Source organism: Lacerta agilis, chromosome 12 (genome assembly GCF_009819535.1).
Source record: "Lacerta agilis isolate rLacAgi1 chromosome 12, rLacAgi1.pri, whole genome shotgun sequence".
Taxonomy (NCBI): domain Eukaryota; kingdom Metazoa; phylum Chordata; class Lepidosauria; order Squamata; family Lacertidae; genus Lacerta; species Lacerta agilis.
In genome coordinates, this window is record NC_046323.1 from 32,506,587 (window position 1) to 32,532,219 (window position 25,633).

Sequence of the window (25,633 nt, forward strand, 5' to 3'; positions counted from 1 at the left end):
GAATCACATTGATGATGAGTAAGTTTATAGCAGCACTCCCAAACCAGATTCCCTTCAGATGTTTTGCACTAGTTTCCATCATCCCTGAGGACTGATCAGTTCAGAACATTTAGAGGGCATTAAGTTGGGAAAGGCTGGTTTATAGACAAAGCAATAATAGATTTGAACTATGGCTTTTGGTCTTACACTGTGCCTTTTCAGATTTATGTTCTCTTTCGAATTTGAGCAGCACTTCAAAAGTTCCTAAATTGACTATGCTTTCCTAGGCCATGTATACTGTGAAACGTACACACCTGCAATTTCCTCTCATTGCGACGGAAGGTGTTCATGACTTTGTGGAGAATGTGCTGATAGTCAAACACATTCTCCACAAACCTAAATTCATGGTCAATGGACTTTGTGGTTTCGGACTGGATTTGAATTGGAATTTTAAATTCATTTTTGCTACTCAGAATCCAACAAAATCGTTTAATTACAGTGTTCCCCTGCATATACCTATGAATAAGGTTATGATTAAGCTATACTTACAAGCTTAATCAGTAACAGGCAACTGCTTTTATTCAAGCTTCTTGGGCTACGATACTACCTATTGCTGTATATTATGTATTATATTTTATACCATTTTTAATAATATTCAATAAAACAAATGCCTTATGTTTTCCACACAAAAATCGCTAACCGTGGTCAGTGTACCATAAACAGATCCTACTTATAAACCTCTATGTACAAACTTTGCTCACCAACATTTATATTCTGTATATCCTGATCATCATAATAAAGGAAGTTTTAAGAACAAAGTCTCTTTGCTGCCCCTACAAGTGTGGTCGCGGACCAGATCCAGATGCTCGTAGAGGAAACTGATTTTCCAGATCAGGGCGATTCAACATTTCATACCAGGTGGGCCACAAGAGTACTTGTTTGCAAATATTCGTAGACCAGGGGTGGGGAACCTGCTGCTGGCTTCCATTAGCTCCAGTCAGTGTGGCCAAGATCAGGAATGATGATACCTACTGATCTCCCATCCCAGGTGTCAACTCCATATATAGTACATGTTGGCATGTGTGCCACAGAGAGCAAAACTACAATCCTCCTGTAGCTGATGTTTCTTCAGCTCCTATGATGAGGAAATTGACTTGGAGAATATTGTTCTTGCTGTTGAAGTGACATGACTCTCAGCCACCATGCAGCACAATGGGTTTTAATGAATGTAAAGAGCTCTGAGTGGCTGGAGGTATCTCTTCCAAAAACCAGTTGATTGTCAGGGGCTGCAGAAGGTGTTGGCATCTATGGGCTGAGTTGTGAAGCTTTACATTGGCTGGGGTTTGGTTGGCGCTAGACAAATCCAAGGAAGCCCTATGCCAATCTGCTTAATATGATTGGAGGTTATGGAGCTGTCAGTCTTGGTGGGGTGCACCCCCTTATCAGCCACCACTGCAAAGCACAGCGAAGGGGGTGGGGCGTTGAATCTTAACTGAATTGTCGTATTACATTCCACAAGTGGGTCCTACAACAAAATGTTGCAATGTGGAGCACTGGCGAGGAAGGGGGGTGCGCCCTGCCCCGCGGGTGTCAGCCGTGAGGAGGGGTGACATTGCCACGCCACGCCCCATTCGCCGTACAGGCAGCACACAGCTATGGACGCTGCCACTGCGGGCGGCTTGCGGCACCCCCTCCAACACTCACAGTGCGGGCAGCAGGCAGCTAGGGACATTTGCCATGCAGGCAGTTAGTGGCGCCCCACTGACGCTCACCGTGTGGATGGCTAGGAACACACACTGTGCGGGCGGCTAGCCTCGCTCCCGCACCGCTCCGGGAGTGCTTCTATTCAGGGTGCCTGATGTGGAGTGCTTCTATTCAGGGTGCCGGACAGTCATGCCCTCATCAAAGCAGCAAAATACAGTTTTCATACTTTTTGAACTTAATTGCCTGTAGGGATTGATTCTGAGGCTTAAGTGCAGGCAAAAAAGATTGTGGCTGCAACATCAGGTGACTGACAGGTGGCTTTCCCCTTCCCATCTTGTTCACACATTTTTTCACTCTCTGCAGCCATATGTTATGCTTCATGACCCAAGCTTTGCAAGAAACTCAGATTTGTTACTGAAGAGACAATTTGCAGAGCATTAGAAAGGTTATGGGGTGAGGGAGATAACACACTCATTAGCAGACAGACATTTTTGTGTGAAGGTGAAGAAAAGGTAAAGAAAAATCAGCTTGACAGTTCCATTCCTTAGAGCAACCTTCACCAATCTTGTGCCTTCCAGATGTTTTGAACTACAATTGGCCATGCTGTGTCAAACAACATCTGGAAGACACCAGTTTGAGGTTACAGGAAATTACTTTTTCCCTGTTCTACAACTAGCTTTACATCCCAATTGTTCTAGAGGTGAACTACTGACAAGGCTCAGAGGAGTGGAGTCTCTATTTTAAAACAAAATAGGCCAAATATACTTATTTATATATGAGTAAATTTTATATATAAAATAATCCACCAACCAGCTGCAACAGGCCACTCTGTTAAAGGTGCTGCCAAGAAGATTGCCCCAATTAGTTTTTCATATTTTTTTTGGTATTATGAAATGTTTGAATGTGCAACTTACGTTTCAACAGGTATTTATGTACTGTGCTAATAGGTTAACAACTAGTGGAAGGATAAATAACACATCTCTTGCTGTCAGGAGAAAGATGCAATTCCTCACACTGCCACCCTCCCAAAACAAAACAAAAAAGCCCCTCAAGAGCCACAGTAATAATTTGAAATCACCAAATTATTTTTTTTAAAAAAAAAAATAAGCACACACAAGAGGACACCATAATCATATTAAACTGAGTCATATTTACTGAATGTTACAATACATGAGTAAAGGTAGAAATTAAGTCATTTTGTCTTAGATATGCTCATAGTAATGTTACTATGGGAAAAGTGTGTGCTAGCTTCATGAATTTTGGTGCTTATGGAAGTTAAGTTGCATTCAAAGCTGTAGTGATTAAGGTTCTGCATTATCATTTGTCAACATTGGATGTTTCAGCAGGAGAAGGAGTGAGACAGTTCCAAACAGTAAAACGATTACAAAATGCCATATGGTTCAGCCTCCAATAGTGAATACAGTGCTTGTTTTTACCATATCCACAAGACACACACGCTACTGCAAAAAAAATCAGCCATTAGATATATAGTACAACAAGGACATTGTTATAGAAAACATTTGCAGCAGTAGATTTAAGATGTCACAAATAATAACTGCTACTTGAAAAACATTGCAATAATTCTAATAAAAATTGGCCACCCTAAGTTAAGGGTGTGTGTGTGTGTGTTTAAATTTCACGGATAATTAATGGCACTAAAAGCACATTTACATTATGCTCGGATTGTGGCTAGTACGTAAATAATACAGTGGTATCTTGTTGCTCAAAGATTGTGCAAAGGTTTACAGTTTAATATGCACCACACTGTGCGCCCTAGCAAATACTACACAGATTCTCAACACAGGCAATCAGCAGGAATTATTAGACCAATATACATGGTATCTTTGTATTTACAGACTTGCTACTGTATGGTATTTTTTAGTTAACAACTAGCACCACTATATTCAAAGGGCAGTTAAGCAAGTGCTTCTAAACTGGTTGTAAAAATATACTTTGCAAAAATTGAATATGTAAGGTCTTAAGGCCTCTCAGGCTTAAAAAATAATCATCATCATCTGCGCCCACTGTAAAAAGGGTGGGATTTTAAGTTTGTCTTTTGTTTGCATGCATCTCAAAGGAGAATTGGTTCCTGGGAGGGCATCTGAGAAGGCTATAGGATCAGGTATGCCCTTGGAAGCCCAACCACCATGGAAAGGACCTCTGTCATTGCCTCTCTGTTGTCACTGTTCCAGAGGAGAGGACAAAAGGATGGCATATCGGAGTGGATTTCCCATTTGCCCAGGAGTCAGTGTGCTTCTTTACCTCTAGCTTCTGCCTAGCTGGTGTAAAACTAATAGGGCTCAGAAAATGGTGGTTTTACTGCCAGAGATTCTCCCTATCCCCTTACTGAACTGCTCTGCTAAAGTCTATTGGCAGGATTCAGACTGTGCCATCTTCTACCACCCTGATTGTCAAACTGATACGGTGTATCCTACCATTGCACCATCCCTTATCGACTTATTCCAGTTGGTTTATTCCACTTTTATTTTTCCATGGTTCTAAATTTCCTGTAGCTACAGCAGTTCGCAACTTCGCAGAGCTATTCCTGTTACAAGGTCAAGCCTCTAGTGTGTGGGTTTTTGCTTTGTTTTTAAGCTGCATTGCATATCCCTAGTAACTTCCACACACAAAAACCCAGTTGTATCCAATGTTAGTCCTATTCAGAGTAAACCCATTGAAATTCATGTGCATGTCTTAAGAGCCATTACATTCACTGAGTCTACCTTAAATAGAACTAAGTTGGATTCTACCCATAATACTACTTTATTAATAAATCATACTGCAACTAAATATATATATATGTTAGAAGAAAAATTACTGTAAAATATTTCTTGTTTTCAAAGTTAAGAAAACGCTATTACTATGTTCTGAGTTTAAGTTGTTGGTTTTTTTAAAAAAAATAGGCTGGTTGCTGTGGGCTGAAAAGCACTGGTTGACCCTCTCCTTGGATTTTAGCTCTCCAGTTGGTCTTGAAAATGGCACCAAGCATGGTACTATTGCTGTGTTTACATTGGCAGTCTAAGGTAGCATGCCTCTACTCACCTGGGAGTTGGCCAAGTACTTCTAAGTGAGCATACATAGACTTGCTCTGTATTATTATTATTTATTGAATTTATATACCGCCCTATACCTGGGGGGTCTCAGGGGGTTCTGTAGAGGTTGTAACATGGAGGTATCTACCAGAGTTGCTTCTGACACAATTTCTCTACAAGGATGGGGAACCTGTGGCCCTTCTGATGTTCTTGAACTGCAGCTTCCAGCATTCCTGACCATTTAGCCCAGGGGTAGGCAACCGAAGGCCCGTGGGCCGGATGCGGCCCAATCGCATTCTCAATCCGGCCCATGGATGTCAGGGAATCAGCATGTTTTTACATGAGTAGAATGTCTCCTTTTATTTAAAATGCATCTCTGGGTTATTTGTGGGGCATAGGAATTCGTTCTTTTTTCTTTTTCTTTTTCAAAATACAGTCTGGCCCACCACATGGTCTGAGGGATGGTGGACTGGCCCACGGCTGAAAAAGGTTGCTGACCCCTGATTTAGCTACTCTGACTGAGGATGATAGGAGTTGAAGTACAACAACACCTGAAGAGCCATAAGCTCCAGAATTCTCCTGTGGGACTGAAACATCTTTTCCATATTGTAAGCCTGCATGTAAGGGAGGGATGGGGGTAAGACACGGTTCTCTAAATTTTGCTGGGACTGCAGCCTCCATCATCTCTGTCATGCTGTTTGGGGCTGGTAGGAGCTGGGAATTCAACCACATCAGGAAGGCCACATGTTCCCCTGAAGTGAGGAATTACAGTGCTTACATGGTTTCCCTGCCTGTTAAACATACATACAGCCCTATAGAACAGCTCTCAGCACAGCTGGAGATGCATGGCTTATCTAGAGATCTTTCACAAAGAGGCTTCGCATGAATAGGTGCTGTAGTGGTATGATTATACACAGAACAACAACTCATTAAACATTTCTCTGAAAGACAACCATGGAACCGCCAAAGATTACAGCAAGAAGAGTAAAAATTTTAGTAGACCAACATGGAACACTGTCCCAAATACCACTATAGCTGCTCTGTAAACTGTTTCACATTTGCACATCTGGCTATTTCAAGCTCTGATGCTATTAAAAAGCAGTTTTTATGTTTCCCTGGACACGAGATGGGCTCTTTTAAACTCAGTTGGAGCTGAGTGGGATGGAAAGGCATGTTGTCATTATTTAATTTTGTGCCAGAGCTCGAAGCTCATTATACCCACACAGACTTTGCCTGGCAGCGGAGTGCAGCTCCCTGACAGAAAATATTGGAAGCCATGTTCAAAAGACCAAACAAATTTCTTCAGAACTTATCTGTGTTTAAGGAAAGCTTTCAGACTCCAAATTAAGCAATGAACTCCCTCACCTCTTCCTCCACACACACCAGATAATCTTATTTGAAAATGAAGACATTTGAGTGAAAATGAATGATTAGCAGTGTAACCATGGAAGGAAGGGGGAAATGGTGACTGTCCCCCCCACCCCCACCACCCAAAAAAACCACAAAACTGTCATGGATTCCTTACATCAATTCTTGTAAACCTACCAACAGAAGTGGATTTTGTACACACAAAAGACAATAAAAGAAAAAGTAGCCATTTCAAGTTAGGACACTATTAGCTACTTCTAATGTTTTCACTCACTACATTATGATGCCAGATTCAGGCAACTGAACAAAGTGTTAGACTTCACCACTTATTTTCACAAACCTAAAACAAACCCTAACCCAGCAGGCGTGGACTAACATTTCAGCAACACTCTGGAATGAAAATTATTTTCACTTACCTTCATACAGCTGCTGTCTTGCTGCATGCTTATAGAAGAAACACTCTTTTAAAAATATACCAAGTTGGGTTGGCCTGGGCCTGATTTCAGGTTTGGTAATTCAGTTGCCAATCAAATGCAGCTGTGACAGCTCAGGTGACTTGTGCTGAACTAATTACAGCTGCAAACTATAGGAAGGGTCTGTTCTGAGGCCTACCAGGTCCACGCCCATTCTTTGCCTTTTAGCTGCCAGTTTCCTTCCTATAGCCTATAAAGGCTTTGCATACTACCATTTGTAGTGGCTGTCAGATATTACTGATTTCTTATGTCGCCCCCCCCCCCATCCATTGCCTTCATTTTGCCTATTTCATTGCTGCATAAAGGCTTTTGCAAACTATTGTTGTGCCTATCATGAGGCACATTGAGCAACTTTCCTCAGGCAGTAGATTGACAGGGGTGGCCAAATGCATGTTCCATGCCACCTTGTGCTGCCGAGCCATGGAGCATCACTTTCTCTTTTGTTCCTTTCTCTTTTGTTTGAGGTGTAGCAGCCACCACGCTTCAGACAAAAGAGGAAGCAAGTGGTGTCACCTAAACAGCCGTACAAGGAACTCAGTGGCCACTGGCATTGGGAGTACCAGACCAAGCAATGGCTGTCCACAGAATGAGGCTGGATCAGCTACAAAGACTCCTTAGTCATTCCTCCAAATATCTCATGAGACAGCCACATGCTTAGTGAAGTCTCACAAGAATTTGGGGTGGCTTCTCTGTTTCACTGCAACACCTACAGTAAATAGCAGCAAATAAGCTTTGACTGTGCCCCCTGTTCATGGATTGTTGCTGCAACAGTAGCCTAGGGAAGCTCATAAACACCACAATCCTTACTCCAGAGCCAGAGAACCTGAGGTCCTCCCAATGTTATTGGACTACAGCTCCTATCATCCCTGACTACTGGTTATGCTACCTGGGGCAGATGTGAGTTGGAGCTCAACATCTGGAGGATCACAAATTTATTGCTTTCTGCCTTTCTATTTTCTTTGCTGGCGCAGCGGCTCATAGGAACAAGGCTGCAGTTGACATCCATTTCAATCACATCTTACTAAGATACCTTTTACTGGAAATCTCTACGGAAAAGAGGCATGCTCATTTATCCTGAGAAGAAATAAATATTTTGGGGAACCTTCCATTGCCTCTGCCTGTGAACGCAGTTCAGCAGAAGCATCTCCAGAAGTAGTCTTTATGTACATATGGCTTAAAATAAAACAAGCAGATGCCCTGGACCTGTCCACATGGATCAAAAGTGTGGAGATAGCTAGAAGCAGCACGTCTCTCAGAATCTTCTGTCTTTCAGGACTCAAAACCCATTAGTTAACCTTCTTAATCCAGACTTAAGTCATCATTTCCTACTGACCAGCATTTGTGACCCTTTCACACATCAAGGCAATCCAGTTTTGTGAGCTGAGAAATCCTGCACTAGACCATGGAAGTAAAAGCCAAGATTTATTAAAATTATATTTTAACTTTACATTAAGATTACTGAATGGGTGAATATTTACAAATATTAGTAATGGTCAAAACAATGGTAGGTAACAGTGTATGCCATTAACTGCAGACCAGGGTGTATTCTCAATGAATGTTCTGAAGTTGTCTCAACTAACACTACATTACATTCAGCTCTGTCTGGAAAAACAACAAAACTTCACTCTTCCTAATAACCTGAAAATAAAAGATGGAGGAGGATTGGGGGGGGGGCGGACTTAATCAGTCTCTTTTAAATGATGCTTAGGTTTGTACCAAAACAAAAAAAGATCCAAAAAGGCACATGATATACATCTAAATGTTTCAGATACTGAGGACCAAAAAGCTGTGTGTGTGTGTGTGTGTGTGTGTGTGTGTGTGTGTGTGTGTGTGTGTGTGTTCTCTACAATTAATATGGAGTTGGCCTTTTTATTTTAACCTTCCTTTAACCTGAGGGTAGGTTGCATTCCAGAAGTTGCTTCAAAATCCACTGAAACCAAGGGAAAGGCAGCCAGGTTTTCAACCAAGTTTCCCCAAGTCTAATGGCACGAGATGTTAACTTAGCTTTCACCCTCCAGTCTCTGGCTGACATTATATATTTGCAAAATTATACTTTTACATATACTGTACAATCCTTTAGACATTTTCTTATGTGGGAATTTGCTCTCTCTCTCTCTCTCTCTTTTAACTTTCCTTTCCTATTTATTACAAATCAAAATACCCAACTTTATGCTTCTTATAGGGATTATTTATGACTGCAAGGCCAGTATTGTATAAATATAACTGGCAGAGTCTTATAAATATAACACTTTAAAAGTCTTACATATTTTACAATTGGAGACATTCTTAAATGTACTTTATATTCGCACAGAACCAACATTTTCAACTAAGTGGAATTTCTTAAAGTAAGTCCAGTTACATCAGGGACAGATGAACCTGTGGCTCTCCAGATGTTGGGCTACAGGTCCCACCAACACAACCAGGGACTAGGCTCAGTGGGGCTGATGGAATTGAGAGTGCAACAACATCTGGAGGGTTCACAGGTGCTCTATACCTGAGTTAAATGAAGGAAGGCCACACATGGCAACATATGTACCAAAGAATTGTGTTAAGTAGATATAAAATTTAGAAATTTAGAAGCTGTTTCCATTCAAATACTGTCAAAAGATCAGATGATGCCCTTGCCAAATAATGCTTTAAATACAGATTTTTCAACAGCCCATTAATTCCTTGCCATGCATGTGGGTATCACTTTATTCTGGGTTCTGCAAGGCAGTGTTTTCCGAAAATCCCTTCTCTAGTTGCTGCTAGGAAAAAAACCATGTTGGAATCATTGGAGGAAAAGATCAGAATTAAACATCTCTGGTCCCAACATGTATATGTTGCAACTTCTGATACTAAAAAAGCATCATATATAAAATCTTACCTAATACACACCTTGAGAGCTACAATACACACCACAGACCTATAATAAGGTGCTTATTCATTTTTATCATTTTACCTCACAGTTATTTTGGAATGCAATTAACAAGAGGACAGGAACATACTGACTGGAACATATTGTTAATTAAAAAAAAATACACAAAAAGCATTATTTTGTAAATGCCTTTGAAGATTCCTCTCCCTTTCCTTTTTCCGTATGACCATCTTATCACCTGCAATGTTACATTACAGAACGGGGAACCTGTGTCCTTCCAGATGTTGCTGGACTACATCTCCCATCATTCCTGGTGATTCGCCATGCTGGCAGGGGCTGAAGAGAAATGGAGTCCCAACATCTGGAGGCACACAAATTTATTCCCTATCCTTGTGCTTAGTAAGTCAAGATAACAGCTCCTATATAAGAATCTATACTGGCAATATTGTGTCACCTTCACAAGATTCCCTATATTTGATTTTAAAAAAAAACTTTGCAAAATCTTTCATAACAAACTCAGTTCAGGAACATCAATGAATGTACAGTATATAGCCAATAACAACATAGCATACCGATAGTGCATAGTGCACCATGTAGGAACAGAGATTCCTCCATACTTGTATTATGCAACTCCATATAGATGAATGGCCTCTGGTAACTTAATCAAACCGTTCAGTTAATGGCTCTTATTTGGCCAAGTGCATTATTTACATAGTATTATATCAGCACATAGGATAAATTGGTGAAGCCAAATAACTTAGGAGCTCTGGATAGCTGAACTTCAGAAAAAAATGTAATATATACAGCAAATGTGCCATTCTGACCACCATCACATTCACTGTTGTGGTCCCTGATTGTGACGCCATTGTTTTTTGTAAGTGCTCCGTTAAAGTCCCATTGATTCCATTGGGAAGGAGAATAATATGTCTTGCAGTGAACCACTGTTTTCTGTGGATCCAGGAGGGCATTCTAGACCCTTCAGGTTAGCACCTGAGCTTTGGCATAGCAGCTACAGTGGGGCGGTTTCTGAGGGGGAAACAGCACGGTTGGGGAAAAGATTGAAAAATCCTCCCCAACACTACAGAACCATCCCTCCCCTTGCAGCTGCTATTAAAATAATATATATATATTGGAAACTGTCTTATTTAGAGTCGGACCCCTGGTCCATCTAGCTCAGTGTTGTCTACGATGACTGAAAGCCATTCTCCAAGGCTGACTTTTCCAGTCCTGCTAGGAGATGATTCTGATTGAACCTGGAACCTCTTTCATGCAAGCCATGTGCTCTTCCATTGACCTATGGTCCTCCTTCCATGCCACACCTACTTTGGCCCTTAAGATTCTTTGACATGTAATGTTCACTCATGAGTGTTCTTCAAGCGAAACAAGAAAACCCCACATTATATAATTGCATTGTTGGTATTTTACAACTTTTTACACACGTATGAGTTTCTACTGAGAATATAATCACAAAAAGTAATAAAAATTAAAAAAGCATTTTTGTTGTTGTTGGCTGCTTATGTCATAATGTTTGCCTCTTCGGATCCCACTTGCGGAAAAAACATTTCTTACTTCTGCATGCTAGTTTTACTAAAGTATAATGACTAGTCCCTTACACATGGAAAGTGGTGAACGGAGGGATTCATGCACACAGCATAAATGTTTACATACCAAATTCTGAATTCTATTTTTGTTTGTTTGTTTAAAGTTATTTGGGATTATGTTAGACCAGAGAAAACCCCACCTTTGGGACTCCCAATTAGTTTCATCTGCGCATCTACATATTATCTGTCATCATGCGGAATAATCTTTTATATTTTCAGTTCCATGTATCCCAGGTTAATGGGGTATGTATATGGTTTGGTTGTTCTTTACTTGTAATTAAAATCCTAATCTGCTGCAGAAAATTGCCTTTTCCTTCTTCAGGGAACTTGTTCGCTCCATGCTGGTCAGCATCTCTGCCCTTCAAATTGTCCACTTAGCAGATGAATGTTCAGCGACTCAGCAATGTTGAGTTTGTATAAAATCTGAAGTAAACAGTTCTGGTATCAGCTCAGATAGACAGTGGAACTAAATGGAAGTCTCCCATAGCTGTAAGAGGACAAAGAGAAGAGAAATATCCATTATTACTGTTCCTGTTATACTACTATTCCTGCATTGCATGACCTTTGGGATCCCTTTCAACTCTACAATTCCATGATTCTACAATTTTTGTATTCCATGTTTTAACTTTGTAATGAAAACTTTTGTTGTCTGAGCGAAAGCAGCTACTGTGGCTCAGTGGACAGAGACCCAAGTTGACATTCCAACCAGATCATTGATGGATAAACAGTTGGCTCCTCCAGTAAAAACAACAGTGAAAGACAAAATGGTGTTTGTCTGCATCTAGCTTAAATGTTAAGTATGCAGCAGATCCAAGGAAGAAGTGAGGCTTACCCTGGCACTTGCTCTGTTGGCCTTTTTCTCCTCATCAGGAAGGGGAGGCATCGGGTATGGGTATTTTCTGCTGGAGGCAATGGAGCCAGTAGATGACGAAGGGGACTTTGCAGGGGAAAGGGTCCTGAGGTGTTGAAAAGACAAAAATAAACAGAATGTCTAGGGATACCAACCTTGCTACAGAAACTGCAACTACTTTGAAGCTTTGCTGGGAATTTGAGTCAATCACTCTGCCACACATAGTTGGAAAAGAAGCCAAAGGCTTCCAAGCTATAGTTTAGGAAACAGTTCAGTAGGACCAACTCCTGTACAAACCTTGAGCAATTCTAATTCATATTAATGGAGACTTTGCAAGAGTTGTTCTCAAGGGACTGCACTTTTTGACCTCAACTAAGCTAGTCCTCACCAATCTTCAGATGTTTTGGACTATGATTCCCATCAGCCTTACCCAGAATGGCTGTGCTGGATGGAGCTGATGGGAGTTGTAGTCCAAAACATCAGATTGGCAAAGGCTGAACTACATACTATGAACCAGACTTCTTATAATTTTATGCATCAAATGATAAAAAAATAAGCTATTTATAAAATTGAGAATATGATTTATTATGAACCAGATTTAGGGTAGCATGGCGAATAAAAGACAGAGCTATAAATGAGCCTCTGTCACCTGGAATTTTGGAGATAACGATACTGGTCTATCTTATCAAATTGTTATAGGGATTACTGAGCTAATATATGTTAAGTTTTCATTATTATTTAACTAAAAATTATTCCTCATATCACATTGTATCTATGCCTTCATCTGCACTATACAGAGCTACAATTCTCACAGTGGTTTAATTGCCAAACCCTCTTCCCAAGGGACTCTGGGAATAGTAGCTCTCTGAAAGGAATAGTGGTTTCCTAACAACTCTTTAAAAAAAAAAAACACAGTTCCCAGGATTCTTTGGGAAAGCTAGGGCTGCTTGAAGTGGTGCGATACTGCTTTAAATGTATAATTCAGATGAGGCTTATGTACCTACTATATATATATTGGAAAGTTGTCCGTTATGCATTTGGACACCTCTTAAGACATATTAGCCAAATTTTGAATGATGGTTCCTGAGATCAAGGAGCAGGTTTTCATCCATGTTTGGATACATTTGGATGCCATTTCAAATCAAGAGAGCAGGTGGGTTCACTGCACTGATTTTTAGCCCCTAATCTTTTTGTTTCTTAAAATTCCCAAACAAAGCTGGGTATGAGGCTGCTAGCATATACATACAAAGCATCAACATTTCCCCTTTATTCGTGCATTTCTGTACTGGCTAAGAAAATGAGGAACTGGCAAAATAACTTTTTTTTTTAAAAAAAGTGACTGTGTACTAAAGAGTCACCGACTGCTTATACCAGGCATAGGCAAACTCGGCCCTCCAGATGTTTTGGGACTACAATTCCCATTACCCCTGACCACTGGTCCTGCTAGCTAGGGGTCATGGGAATTGTAGGCCAAAAACATCTGGAGAGCCAGGATTGACTATGCCTGGCTTATTCTAATGCAAGTCCCACTGACAACTGTGCACCTATGTCAAGGATGAGGGCATCTGGGGCCTTTCCAGATGTTGTTGAACTCCAACTCCCATCAGGCCCAGCCAGCATGACCAATGGTCAGGGATGATGGGAGTTGTAGTACAACATCACCTTGAGGGCCGCAGGTTCCCCATCCTTCACCTACGTTGCTGTAAGTCTTCGCTGGCTCAGAGCTTAACCGCAATCTTATGCGTGACTACTCAGAACTAAGCCTCAACTGTGTTCAGTGAGGCTTACTCCCAGGCAAATATGTCCCGGGTGTAGGACTGCACATAAGTTGTTTTTTGAAAGCAGCGCAGCGGAAACATTTATTACAGTGTATAAGAACATGTTACATTATACAGAAGGCATGCAAGTTCAGAGGCAAAAAAGGGTTAATTGTGAAGAAACAAAGGCAAATACAAAGAGCTGAACACCCAAATTAGTAGACATGCAAGCAACATCCAGTGCACAGTGGTTCCAGCCAAAGTAGGAGTCTGGTTTGGGGGTGGGGGCGAGGGGTGGGGAGGATAGACAAAAATGGACTGATTAGTCAGAGAAATCAGCATTTCTGTACAAGGTGAGGAAAGCACTAGCAAGTCAATGTCGGCATCACATGGAAGGGCATTCTTGTCCGAGTCAATAAGGTGTCTGCACTTTATTGACTAGAATTATACACACAAGGGCATGGACAACTAAATTGTCTTAAGAATCAATTCTGGAATCAAGACAGACCAAGGAAGCTCTGTATCTGGGTCATGTGCAAGAAAACATAAAAGTCAGAAGCACAGCTGGTCTCAGATGTTCCGGTAACCTGACGAAATGCTAGACTCACTCACCGCCCCGACCCCAGTCCTGTGCTCATGGCAGCCCTTCCTCACGCTCCATCCTGGGTCCCTCTGGCTTCCTGAACTCAAGGAAGGATTTTTTTTTAAATCCCTAATCACATGGCTGTGCCAGCAGCCTGCTTAGATCCCTTATGCCTCCCTCACCTCCGTGCATCTCAGACCATGTTTATGTACTTTCTGCACCAAACACCATAGTTGCCCCCACATTTCTCCAGATATCATCTACATATTTCAGGAAGCTTTTAATGTCTGGTGTATCGTGCTCTTTTATATTCTGTTGGAAGCCACCCAGAGTGGCTGGAGCAACCTAGTCAGATGGTTGGGGTACAAATAAAAAAACACATTATTATTATTATTATTATTATTATTATTATTATTATTATTATTTGCGTCTATGATTAATATGAAGTGTGTGCCTTGCCCAACAGGCACTGCCTATTTATTCATCACAAATGCATTTAGGAACCAAGTGATCTGCCCTAACGATGTGTGTAGAATGTATAGGCATTACCCAAAGGATCTTGGAAGCATCCAAAGAGTTCCAAAATCAGATACAAGCGGAAGCAGGGCTGTCTTACCCATAGGCGCTAGCATTGCAGGGCACCCGGGCACCGGGCTCTCAGGGACACCAGACCGAGAGTCAGGGGCCTGAGAGTTGAGTCTGGGGAAGAACCCGCCCGTCAGTTGGAGCGCCGCAGTGGGCTCTTCTGCTGCAGGCGGCTCTGCGCCACGAGTTTGGGAGCAACCGAGATGGTGAGGCAGCCAGCCAGCTCCGCCCTCCTTCGCATCTGGGACTGGGCAACCTGGGGGGGGGGGTGCACCAGGCGGATCTTTGCACCCCGGCGCCACATATGCTTAAGACAGCCCTGTGTGTAAGTCCCTCCTCTGTGCTTACTTTAGGAGTATATTCAGGAATACATTTTCAAAACCCAAACCACAATCTGAAATAAGTACATTTCCTGATTAAACTGCAGGTGCCCTTCTTGGACATCATCACAGAAGGAAACCAGAGAATCCTGATAAACTTTGCTCGTTAAAATACATCAAGCTTTCTAATAGCTTGCTATTCTTATTTGACAAGAGCATCCGTGTTTTGTGCCCAACTGCTGTTTCTGTGACACGAAAAGGAAGCTCAACAATCTTTGTTCGGAAAAAATGCAGTGAAGTGGTAGATTTGTCTAATGTGCCCTCTTCTGAATGCAGATGGGATGTTGTCTTTTTGAATGCGCCTCCACCAAACAAGCTCTCTGCATAAAGTAAATGGATTGGGATGAGATACGTAGTGCTAAAGATCCCTCCCCCCAAGGTTTGCTTATTGCATGCAGGTAATCTATGCTCCTGCCCACCTAGCAGTTTGAAAGCACGTCAAAGTGCAAGTAGATAAATAGGTACCGCTCTGGCAGGAAGGTAAATGGCATTTCCGTGCGCTGCTCTGGTTCGCCAGAAGCGGCTTAGTCATGCTGGCCACATGACCCGGAAGCTGTCTGCAGATAAACGCCGGCTCCCTTGGCCTATAGAGCGAGATGAGCGCCGCAACTCCAGAGTCGTCCGCGACTGGACCTAATGGCCAGGGGTACCTTTACCTTTTAATCTATGCTGATGAGTTTTCAGAAATGTTATACATGGTTTGAAACAGTGCAGTCCACAGTCATGATATCTGTCCATTCCTTCCTTCTGCATCATGTGCACTTCAGCTCTAATTATTTCATGAACTTAAACTTAGCTGGAAGGGATGTCCTGACAGTGGCTATGACTTATGTGTGAAAAGGATTGGCCGAAAAAATATTGTGAACACAGAATATATCATAGAGCAATGACTGTACTCTGCCATGGTCAAATTAGGATAACCATGCTTGGTTTCCAGAAATTCTTTGCTCATTCTGTTTGACTCCTGAAATTCATCAAGGATCCACACTGAAGTACAAAACTGGATACAATTTCCGCCTTAAAAGTCCTCATCTCTGCTCAGGAGCCAATTATTCCCTGTGTTTGCTCCCGAGAACGTGCATGGCTACAAGTAGATAAGTGAATAAGTTGTGTTATCCCTCAATATGTTCTCTTCCAAGGCAAACGCTAACTATTTCAATGACTTACTTCCAAGCATGCACATTTAGAATGGCAATCTTATGCACACGTACCTGGGAACAGGCCCCACTGAACACAATGGGGCTTCCCTCCAAGTAAGCATGCTGAGGATTATGCGTTAATCTTGATCACTACTAAATCAATGCTGTCAGAGTACGTATTTGCCAGCTCCTCTACAACCGTATGCAAATATATTTCAAAAGGAAAACTGGTAGATAAGTTTCAGGAAACCACAACATCTAAAAGTATTGTGTGTGGTTATAGGGCTGCCTTCCCCAACCTGGTGTTCCCCAGATGCTACTAGACTCCAACTCCTATCAGCCCCAGACAGCCTGGGAGTTGGAGTCCAACAACATGGAAAGGAAAGCAGGTAAGCATTGGCAGAGAGCACAACCCACCTTAAGTGAGCCACCTACATCAGTTCTGCTCTCATACTTTCCATAACAGAGCAGCAGGTGGCAGTCCTATTAAAGCTGCCTGTTCTAAACAGGCTGGCAGCTTTGTTTTCTGCTGTAAGTCACGGAGGTTCTCTAATCCTGGCAGGAAACAGTGCCACTGGCATCTCTTTATTTTCATAAAAAGCATGGGGAAAGGAGGAAAGACCCACCCCCCACCCTCCAGGCCTCTTTCCTCTTGGGCACTAGTGAAGAAAATCAGGCTCTTTCAAGTGATCTAAGCCTTAACACGCATGCACCCCCTGCCATCCTTTCAAGAGCTTTGATGGTCTACTGGAAAGCTTGAGTGCCCCCCCCCCCTGATTCCTACGTCCAAACACACTTCAGTGTTGTCAAAGCAGAGTAATAAGAGTCACACACAAAGCAACTTGCTTATGTTTATGTTGTTGGTTTTTTTTTTTAAAAAATCACAATATATGCATGGCAGCTCCTGCATCAAGAATTTTGCAGAGAGCTAAAGGCCAAGTAGAAAGCAAGACTAAAAATCCCATGTGCAGCTTCCCCCAATTAAACCGAAAGTACCCCATGCAGCTGATAAAGTAGCCACCATCACAAACCACTTTCCTGGATTCCCAGAAGAGGCAGAATTCTACACATGGAAGCCATCTTTGTAGCTCAGGACCCCATTTCCTCCCCTTTGCAGGATATTTGTTACTTAGTAGCTAAGCCAATGCTCCACTGGCTTCTAACATGGAACAAATTCCACAACAGACTCTATTACATCACCACCCCTATTTTCTCCCAAACTCAGCTCTCTACAAATATTCCCTAGACTACAACCTTCCCCATCACTAAAATAATAATAATAATAATAATAATAATAATAATAATAATAATAATAATAATAATAATAAATAGTGCAAACAGTACTTGCTAGGTTTCCTGCTATGCATTCTTGGCAATGCTTCTTATTTCAAGCACACACAAAAATGCATCTTCCGTTTCAGAAAACACTTGAAAATTGCAAAAGTGCTCATGGACATTTTGCTAGCCAGGAAACAAAAATGTGTCATGAGTCAAAGTGGGTTAACCTGTTGGGGCTGGCCATTGGGGGTGGGATTACCAAAATCAGCACAAAGTGGGGGAATTCCTTCCTTCCCCAGTGCTACCATTATGTAATCTATTCAGGGCTCTAGTATAAGAAAACCAGGAGATGACATGAAGAGGAGGAGCCAGATCTGTACTGTCCCTCACATCAGGGGTGTTCACACATTACATTCAATGAGTGTACAATCAGTGTGCACATATAGTTGGCCTGTATAGTTGGGGGAGGAAGGGAAAGGAGAATGTTAGCCGCTTTGAGACTCCTTCGGGTAGTGAAAAGCGGGATATCAAATCCAAACTCTTCTTCTTCTTCTTCTTCTTCTTCTTCTTCTTCTTCTTCTTCTTCTTCTTCTGTATACTCAGTTTTTCATAGTCTGTGTACTCAACAGTTGAGCTGTACCATTGTACCAATGAACAAGCATGCATTATTTCACACAAACACTTGCAGCTCATACCTGTGGTCAGTATAATGTGTGAGTAAGCCTGTGATGGTGAACAATTTGGCAAGTAGTATACCTGGGAAGTAGTTGAATGTTTTATCGTGGGGTTATCTTATATGCATCTTGTTCCCAAGACATCTATAAATAAGCTTATCTTCAACACCAATCCAGTTGATTCCTGCTGTTAGGCTATTCCCCTCTTCTCAAGTTTTACAAGCAGTCATGGCTTCCAAAGCAATTAGATTAGGGTTTTTAGCATGTTTCAGGGGAGGTGCCCAGTCTGAGGAGGGAGATTAATGAGGTTGACACAGATAGAGAATCATGGCAAGCACTAACTGTTTGGGGCGGTTTGAAGGGAAGCTCACTAGGAAGTGCAGCTCAACGAAAGATAGTATGTAGTAAAGGATTAGCAGACTGACTCAGTGCAATCCTATGCATGCTGATTCAGAAATAAACAAGCTGCCTACATCAGATTCTCTCCCCCCCCCCCGAATCCTCCATCCCAGTGCAGAAGAGGTTTGTCTTTGGTTTTTTTTGTACACAGGGGGACTGCAGTGAGGAGGGATAGGAAAACCCCCTAGTAAAATACTGCATTGAATACTATCTTCTATACCCAAATATTAACCTCAGAAACAAGAATTACCCCATTAATGCCTTTGACCAAAAGGTAACTAGTGACTCGAAGAGATGAAGCAACACGGATGTTCTCTCCCCTATTTTTGTTTAGTTTCTTTATAAATGATACCACTTCTGAATTTAATGAGGATGGGTTTTCTTCACCTAGCACTGGCCATGAACTTCTCTAAACATCACTTTGTGACAATGACATGGGTCTCCTATCCTCCTATCATCTCACCTGTAAACTGCACTGGGTCAATTTTGCCGTTAAAATCTTTGGAATATGACTAAGCCCTATTGTTACTTGTGTGGAGGGGCAACAAGAGTACAAAGAATGAGCCCTTGCCTTTAGCATTGCCCCATTGTCACATGGCTGCTTCCCAGGCAAATGCTCCCTGTGGAATTTAGACTCTTGATTGCTCAGGGTTCTAGATCAGATGAGAAGCCCCCACACAAGCACTAAACACATGGGAAACCCTTTATCTACTCATCTATCCCACGGGAAGCCCTCTTTCTACTCCTCTGTCCATGGGTCCCATTCACTCATGTAACAACTAAACTGGGCTTACAACAACAATGTAACTGGCCACTGAGAACAGTATCATAAGTTGGTGGTCTCCAGCACTGGCAGTTGGGAAAATATAAAAGGAGGATCAAGCAAGATTATTCCTTGCATAATAAATTCTAACAGACTAAGGGAGCAGGCTTATTGTACAGTATTAAACACTTTTAAAACAGAGTGGAAATAGTAGTTATTAAAATATTATATATATGGAACTGAGACATGGCATTTGCCTGGAGAGAAGGCACTAGAATAAAAAAAAATCTTTTTAGGAGTCATTGCAGTCTTCTGGTTCTGATGAGACAGAACAAACAGGAATGATTCCAGTCTCCTTGTGTTTATTTAATTATTGGCATAAATGACTTAATCTACTAGAAGACAGGCTCCTAGAAGTGTGGGCAAATTCACTTATTATTATTTTTTTTTAAAAAAACCAACGACTTACTCCCCTTTCAGTGCCATCTTGATCCAATTACATGGTTTGCCTTTGAATTTTCTTAATGGATTATGGTTCATAGCTGCCAAAATGGTATTTAAATGGCACCTCAGAGGCATTTTTGTACAGAGAGCTCTGTGTTCTTATCGACAAATGTTAAGAATGTGCTACGTTATGCATTGATAAAACCCTAGCACAGTTTGAAAAATTAGTTATTTGACTTCCCTACATTTGTTTTAAGGACAGTTCCAGCCCTCCTTTGCTAAGATGGCAACCAATGACCTGCCCACTCTTTCAGATGTACCATATACGGCAGTGGCATTCAACCAGTGTGCCGTGGCACCCTTGGGTGCCTTGAATGACAGTCAGGGTGCTGGGAGCTGCACTAGCCTCTGTCCCTTTCCTTCCCTCCCTCCTCTGATGTCCTCTTATGTCTCTTCCTCCCCAAGGCTTGCGTGGCTGTTTGTTGCAGCAGCCCTGGCTATAAGCTACCCAGGCGAATGGTACCTCTAGGGCTGGCCATGGGGTGCTAGTTGCCAAGAGCTGAGGAAGCCTTGGAGTAAGCAAGCAGGCAGGCAGGCAGGCAGCCGTTGCTGTTGGGAATGGACAGAAAAGTGGGAGGACAGGCACGCAGGCAGCCGCTGTGCTAGCCTTTCTTGTGTTTGCTGTATGCAAGGCCTGCCTGGGAGCTGAGTGCCCAGTGCTGAAGGGGAGCCTTTCTGTCATGCAGGCCTGGCAGCAGCCGCTGCTGCCTCCCAAGGTAAGGTGCTGGCCTCACATTTGTCTTTGGCCAGTCTCCATTGGGACACTAAGGCTGGGGACACTAAGGCTGGTTGGGCAGTGTGAGGAGACACTTCTCTTTAGGGCAGAGGGAAGGGGAGTTCAGAGACCAGGGACGGCAGCAGCGGCTGCCCAGAGGACTCTCAAGGAGAGGAGGCTGAGGGAACAGTCCACAAGGGAAGGTGTTCAAAAAAGGGTGAGAGATTGCCAGCTATGCAGGCATGGGATGACATAACTGGACTCTTGAGCCCCAAGGGGTGCCAAGGGAGCCGTGGACTGAAAAAGGTTGAAAACTTCTGCTTTATGGGAAAGTCCATTTTGACTGACATTTCTGCATCTGTAGGAAGAAAACAACTGGACATTCCACATTACCTACTCTTCTGTCTTAATTTTGAGGGCAAATGCAGAATAACTTTCTTCTTCAATTGTTAAAAATATGGCAAACACTGATTAAAGCAGAAGAAAATAAAATATTTATTGGCCAGCAAAAATGAGATTAATTTAACAGTGGCCACCTTTGCTCTGGCAGATGCAAAGCAGTGCCAAACATTTTCTGACTACTATATAGCCAAACTCCAGTTTGGACACCTGTTTTGAGTGCTACTTGACAAAGGATTGAACTAGTGAAATGCTTATTTTAGGCTGCAATAACACTTATCTGGGAGTAAGACGCACTGAACTCAGTAGAGCCTTTCTCTTAGTAGACATGTGTAGCACTGCACTGTTAATGAGATATATGCACACTTAAAAGTATTTAACATGATTACATTCTTGTTGTGTTATTCTCTTGTTATTATTGGTTCCTTGTTATTAAGTTTTACAGGTTTTTGTATGTTTGCTGTTTGGTTTTACCAGCTGGTTTTTATTGTATGCTTGTAATTAATTTTCTTCCTCTTATTTTGATCTGTTAGTTGGCATTATGGCCAATGGCCGAAACAAAGAAAACACAACCCAACTGAATATTCACATAACACATTTTTAGCCTCTTGCCATGAAGAGCAATTAATTCTTTCCAGCATATTTCTGACTTCTAATGGATATACTAGGTAAATGCTCTGCTAACATGCTTGCATGCTTCCCATTTTTTAATTATAATGCACAAATGATAAATCTATGTACAATTCTACTACTTGCTGCAATTTAACACCTTTATTGTAAAAGCACTGGGTTGGCACTAACAGCACAACCCTATTCATGTCTATTAAGAAGTAAACCCCACTGCTTTCAATGGGACTTATTCCCGGTAAGTGGGTATAGGATTGCATCTTAAGTGTATTATAAAGCTACTAGCTTCAATACACTGACCTTTTAGCTATTTCAACTAATGTTACTTGATTAGTGGTAGACATAGATCATGCCCACAAAAAAGCTACTTGGCATCAAACGAAGAGAAAGCTACTAAAAGCTAGAGATGGTGATGGGAAATACATGCACTATGAACATCCTTTTCAAACGGCTTCATTAAAACAGTCAGAAAAGAATCGCAATTGCACAATGAAGCCCAAAAAAGACATCAGAAGGCAGCAAATGAACAAAAAGGGTCCTCGGCATCTACAATAAATCACTTGTATTGGAAGATACAAGATAAGGAGTCCCATCATATCTGGAATATGCTGGAACAGCTCTTAAAAGATGATAGAGAATTAATTTACAAAATACCTAAAGTAGGGTCCTTCAGTGTTTTTATTCACATCTTCTACCCACTTAGCTACATTATATTCTGTTTTGAACCATGGGCTTAAATACCTGCAAAAAGCAATGGAAGGAACAGAGAAAGCAGAAGAAGAATAAAGAAATATCTGGTAATACACAGCAGCATAAGCTCAGTTTGGCTGTTTTACATCCTCCAAATGCCAAGGATTGTCTTAAAATAAATCCGCGTGGAAGTTGGGTGAAGAAAATACAAGCCACAGGGGTTCAAAATGAATTTCCTTGGAAGCGGAGGCTTACATTTGCAATTTACTTTTGCCTTGAGAGAGAGAGAGAGAACTACCCATCTCTTAAATCTTTAAATCTTGGTCAGGATGCTAACAGACTTAGAAACACTGAATCTGCCCAGTGGGGAAATACGCAAGAGACAGATGCTGCCAGCAACTGCCCTTCCAAAGTGAGGACTACTTTAATCTCTCATAAGCACCTCCTGAAAGCTTCAGGCAAGTCGTTTTGTCTCAGTGCTGTGTCTTTAACCTAACTTATACAGCGAGCAAATGCACCACAGGTCAGGAGTACATAAATATAGGCAGACCACCTTGGATACTTGCAGGTTGATCTGAGAAAAAGCAGCTAAGAGGTGGGTCCCTCTCTTACACCAGGGACTGAACATTACGGTCTTGGGGACTCTTTCACTTCCACGGTTGCAAATAAACCAGGTCCTGCCAGTTAAATGGCAGGAAATGTTACTGACTTGCAGTCACACATTTGGGTTCTTTGGCGGCAGAGGAGGAGAAAGCAGCTTTTGGGCTGCACGTTCCTCCTCCGTAGCCGCCGCCACCAGCAGCGGCAAAGGGGTGCAGGGGGGGGGACGTTCCTCCTTCCTCCCCCACCCCTTTGCTGCTGGCTTTAAAGCCAGTTGGGGAGAAGGGGAGGACGCTATGGTCTGTCCCTTCTCCCCAGCTGACTTTAAAGCAATGGGGGGGAGAACCGCTAGCACCGCACACTGTGTCAGGGTGGCTCTCCCCTTCCGGGCCGTTAGGTCCCACCCCCCGCCGCCCCCTGCCTCTCGCCGCATTCAGCGAGAGGTGGGGGGGCGGTAGCAGGCACCATAGAAGATGCTGCTGTATCCTTCCTGCAACCTCTGTTCACAAAAACAAGCCTGTTTTTGCAAATGGAGGCTGTGGGGAGGATCCAGCAGCATCTCCTCCGCTGCTCCCCGCCTCTCACCACTTGCTTGACAGGGACCCTTTGCTCCATAAGGCGCACAGACATTTCCCCTTACTTTTTAGGAGGGAAACAGTGCGTCTTATGGAGCGAAAAATACGGTATTCTGTGCAGTGAGCTGCTGCACATGCAAAACAGCTGCCATGTGGTAGCAATCTACCGGACAGAACTGTTCGGCCTACAGTCCTCTGCACACTTGCATGGGAATAATTCCCAGTTAACTCATGGGGTTTACTTCTGAGTAGCCTTTGTTTGCAGCACAAAGACTGGGCTGCACTACACTTGTGACTCTTCTAAGCTGGGAAATTGCCTGTGCAACTTGAATATAGCCTTTGGCCAATATGCATGGATTCTTCCATCTGCTTCCCAAAGCCCAGTCCTGGTCAATGCTATGTGCAAGACATTTCTCACAGTATTTTAAAAAAAATCCAGAATGAACCTAACAACCATTGTTTTATCAATGGAAAGTATATTCTACTTTGTCCTCTCTTTGCAGCACAGATTACATGAGTACTTGTTTGATAAAATTTACTACTGCTACATTAATATTGCTGCCTGTTTAAAAAGTCAATGAAGTACAGAGAGCCAGTGTGGTGTAGTGGTTAAGAGCGGTAGACTCGTTATCTGGGGAACCGGATTCGCGTCTCCACTCCTCCACATGCAGCTGCTGGGTGACCTTGGGCTAGTCACACTTCTTTGAAGTCTCTCAGCCCCACTCCCCTCACAGAGTGTTTGTTGTGGGGGAGGAAGGGAAAGGAGAATGTTAGCCGCTTTGAGACTCCTTCGGGTAGTGAAAAGCGGTATATCAAATCCAAACTCTTCTACAGGGACAAACTGGTAACGCCAATGTGGTGCAGTGGTTAGAGCGTTGGGACTATAACGGGAGGGAGCTAGGCTCAAATTCCCCCTCACCCAGAAAGCTCACTATGTGACCTTGGGCCAGGCACTGTCAGCCTAACCTATCTCACAGGGTTGTTGTTAGGATGAAATGGGAGGTGGAGGCGGGAGAAATATGTGTGCCACTTTGGGCTCCTTGAAGGAAAGATGGGACATTAATTATATGCAATAAATATCCTTCATAAATTCATCTTAAATCCACCTACAGCTGACACAAAGACAGAGACTCCATGACCTTGCTACTGCTGCAAGTTACAGCATATTAAATTACATCATGTAATCTGACTCTGGAGAATGTCAGGGTTTATTTTATAGAAAAACAATTTTCCAGGTCTTCACAATTGTGGAGAAAAATGCACTGCTGCCCTCAGTGGAATCCCAGCAGGGCTTCCAGAGAGAAGGGCAGGAAAACAACAACAACAACAACTCCAACTTCCCCTTTGTTACCTGCCCCAACTCAGTAATCTCTGTTTATCAATGTGTATCTCGCAATCTACACCAATCTTCCCATTTCACTAAGCCACTCGGTGGCAATGTTTCGGGCGAACCATTTTTAGCTTGTGCTGAACATGGGCTTTCAATAGAAATAAAAATCAGATGTGTGAATTTATTATACCCAATAATCAAACATTGTTTGCATCATTCTGTCTAAGCTGTGTAACTCCCCCATCCACTCACCCCAACCACATCGCTTCAATTCTCTATCAGCTGTAATTGCTTCTAATTAGTCTACTTACTTTCAACAGCAAGTTGAAAACTAGGAGTGCTTTATGTTTTCCATCTCGGTTCCTAATTAAAAAGTAAAAGTTCAAAGCACAGCCGCAAGACACATTTGCTAGCGAAGCAATGGGCTCATGGGCAAGACATTATGCGCTAATTCTTATCTTGCAGTTTTAGTGGGCTTGTGTGAGAGCAAATGACAAACCTTTAACCTACACTTTTTATTGTAAAAGCTCGTTTGGTAACCATGAAGCACTCCTGATCTGGATTTTACAATGAGAAAAGAGAAAGTTATCACGGCAACAAAGGCATGCAATGGTTATACAAGACTGTGGAGGCACCTTCGCACCAAGTACACACACGCTTCAGCTTCTATTATTTCTGAGCAACCTGAAACGGTAGTTTTTAACATCATGCCAGGTTGCAGAATTAAACCAAGAGGGGCAGAGCAATCTCTGTGGGGGTAACTGTGCATCG

At 42.4% G+C, this 25,633-nt stretch overlaps 1 protein-coding gene across 12 annotated transcripts in view; it reads right to left on the reverse strand.

The window, feature by feature from the left end:
• Nucleotides 1–10,815: 10,815 nt before the first annotated feature.
• The window catches only part of ADAM22 (ADAM metallopeptidase domain 22), a 125,814-nt gene continuing 110,996 nt past the window's right edge, over nt 10,816–25,633 (reverse strand). For 10 of the 12 annotated variants that reach the window (XM_033166217.1, XM_033166218.1, XM_033166215.1 and 7 more), the window contains 2 exons: nt 11,847–11,970; nt 10,816–11,501 (listed from right to left, as the gene is read on the reverse strand). In XM_033166217.1, coding sequence (XP_033022108.1) covers nt 11,481–11,501; nt 11,847–11,970 — 145 coding nt within the window. In that variant the 3' untranslated portion in view covers nt 10,816–11,480. Of the gene's footprint in view, nt 11,502–11,846; nt 11,971–22,321; nt 22,409–25,633 lie in introns of all 12 variants that reach the window. The other 2 variants (XM_033166219.1, XM_033166226.1) reach the window with 1 other exon arrangement.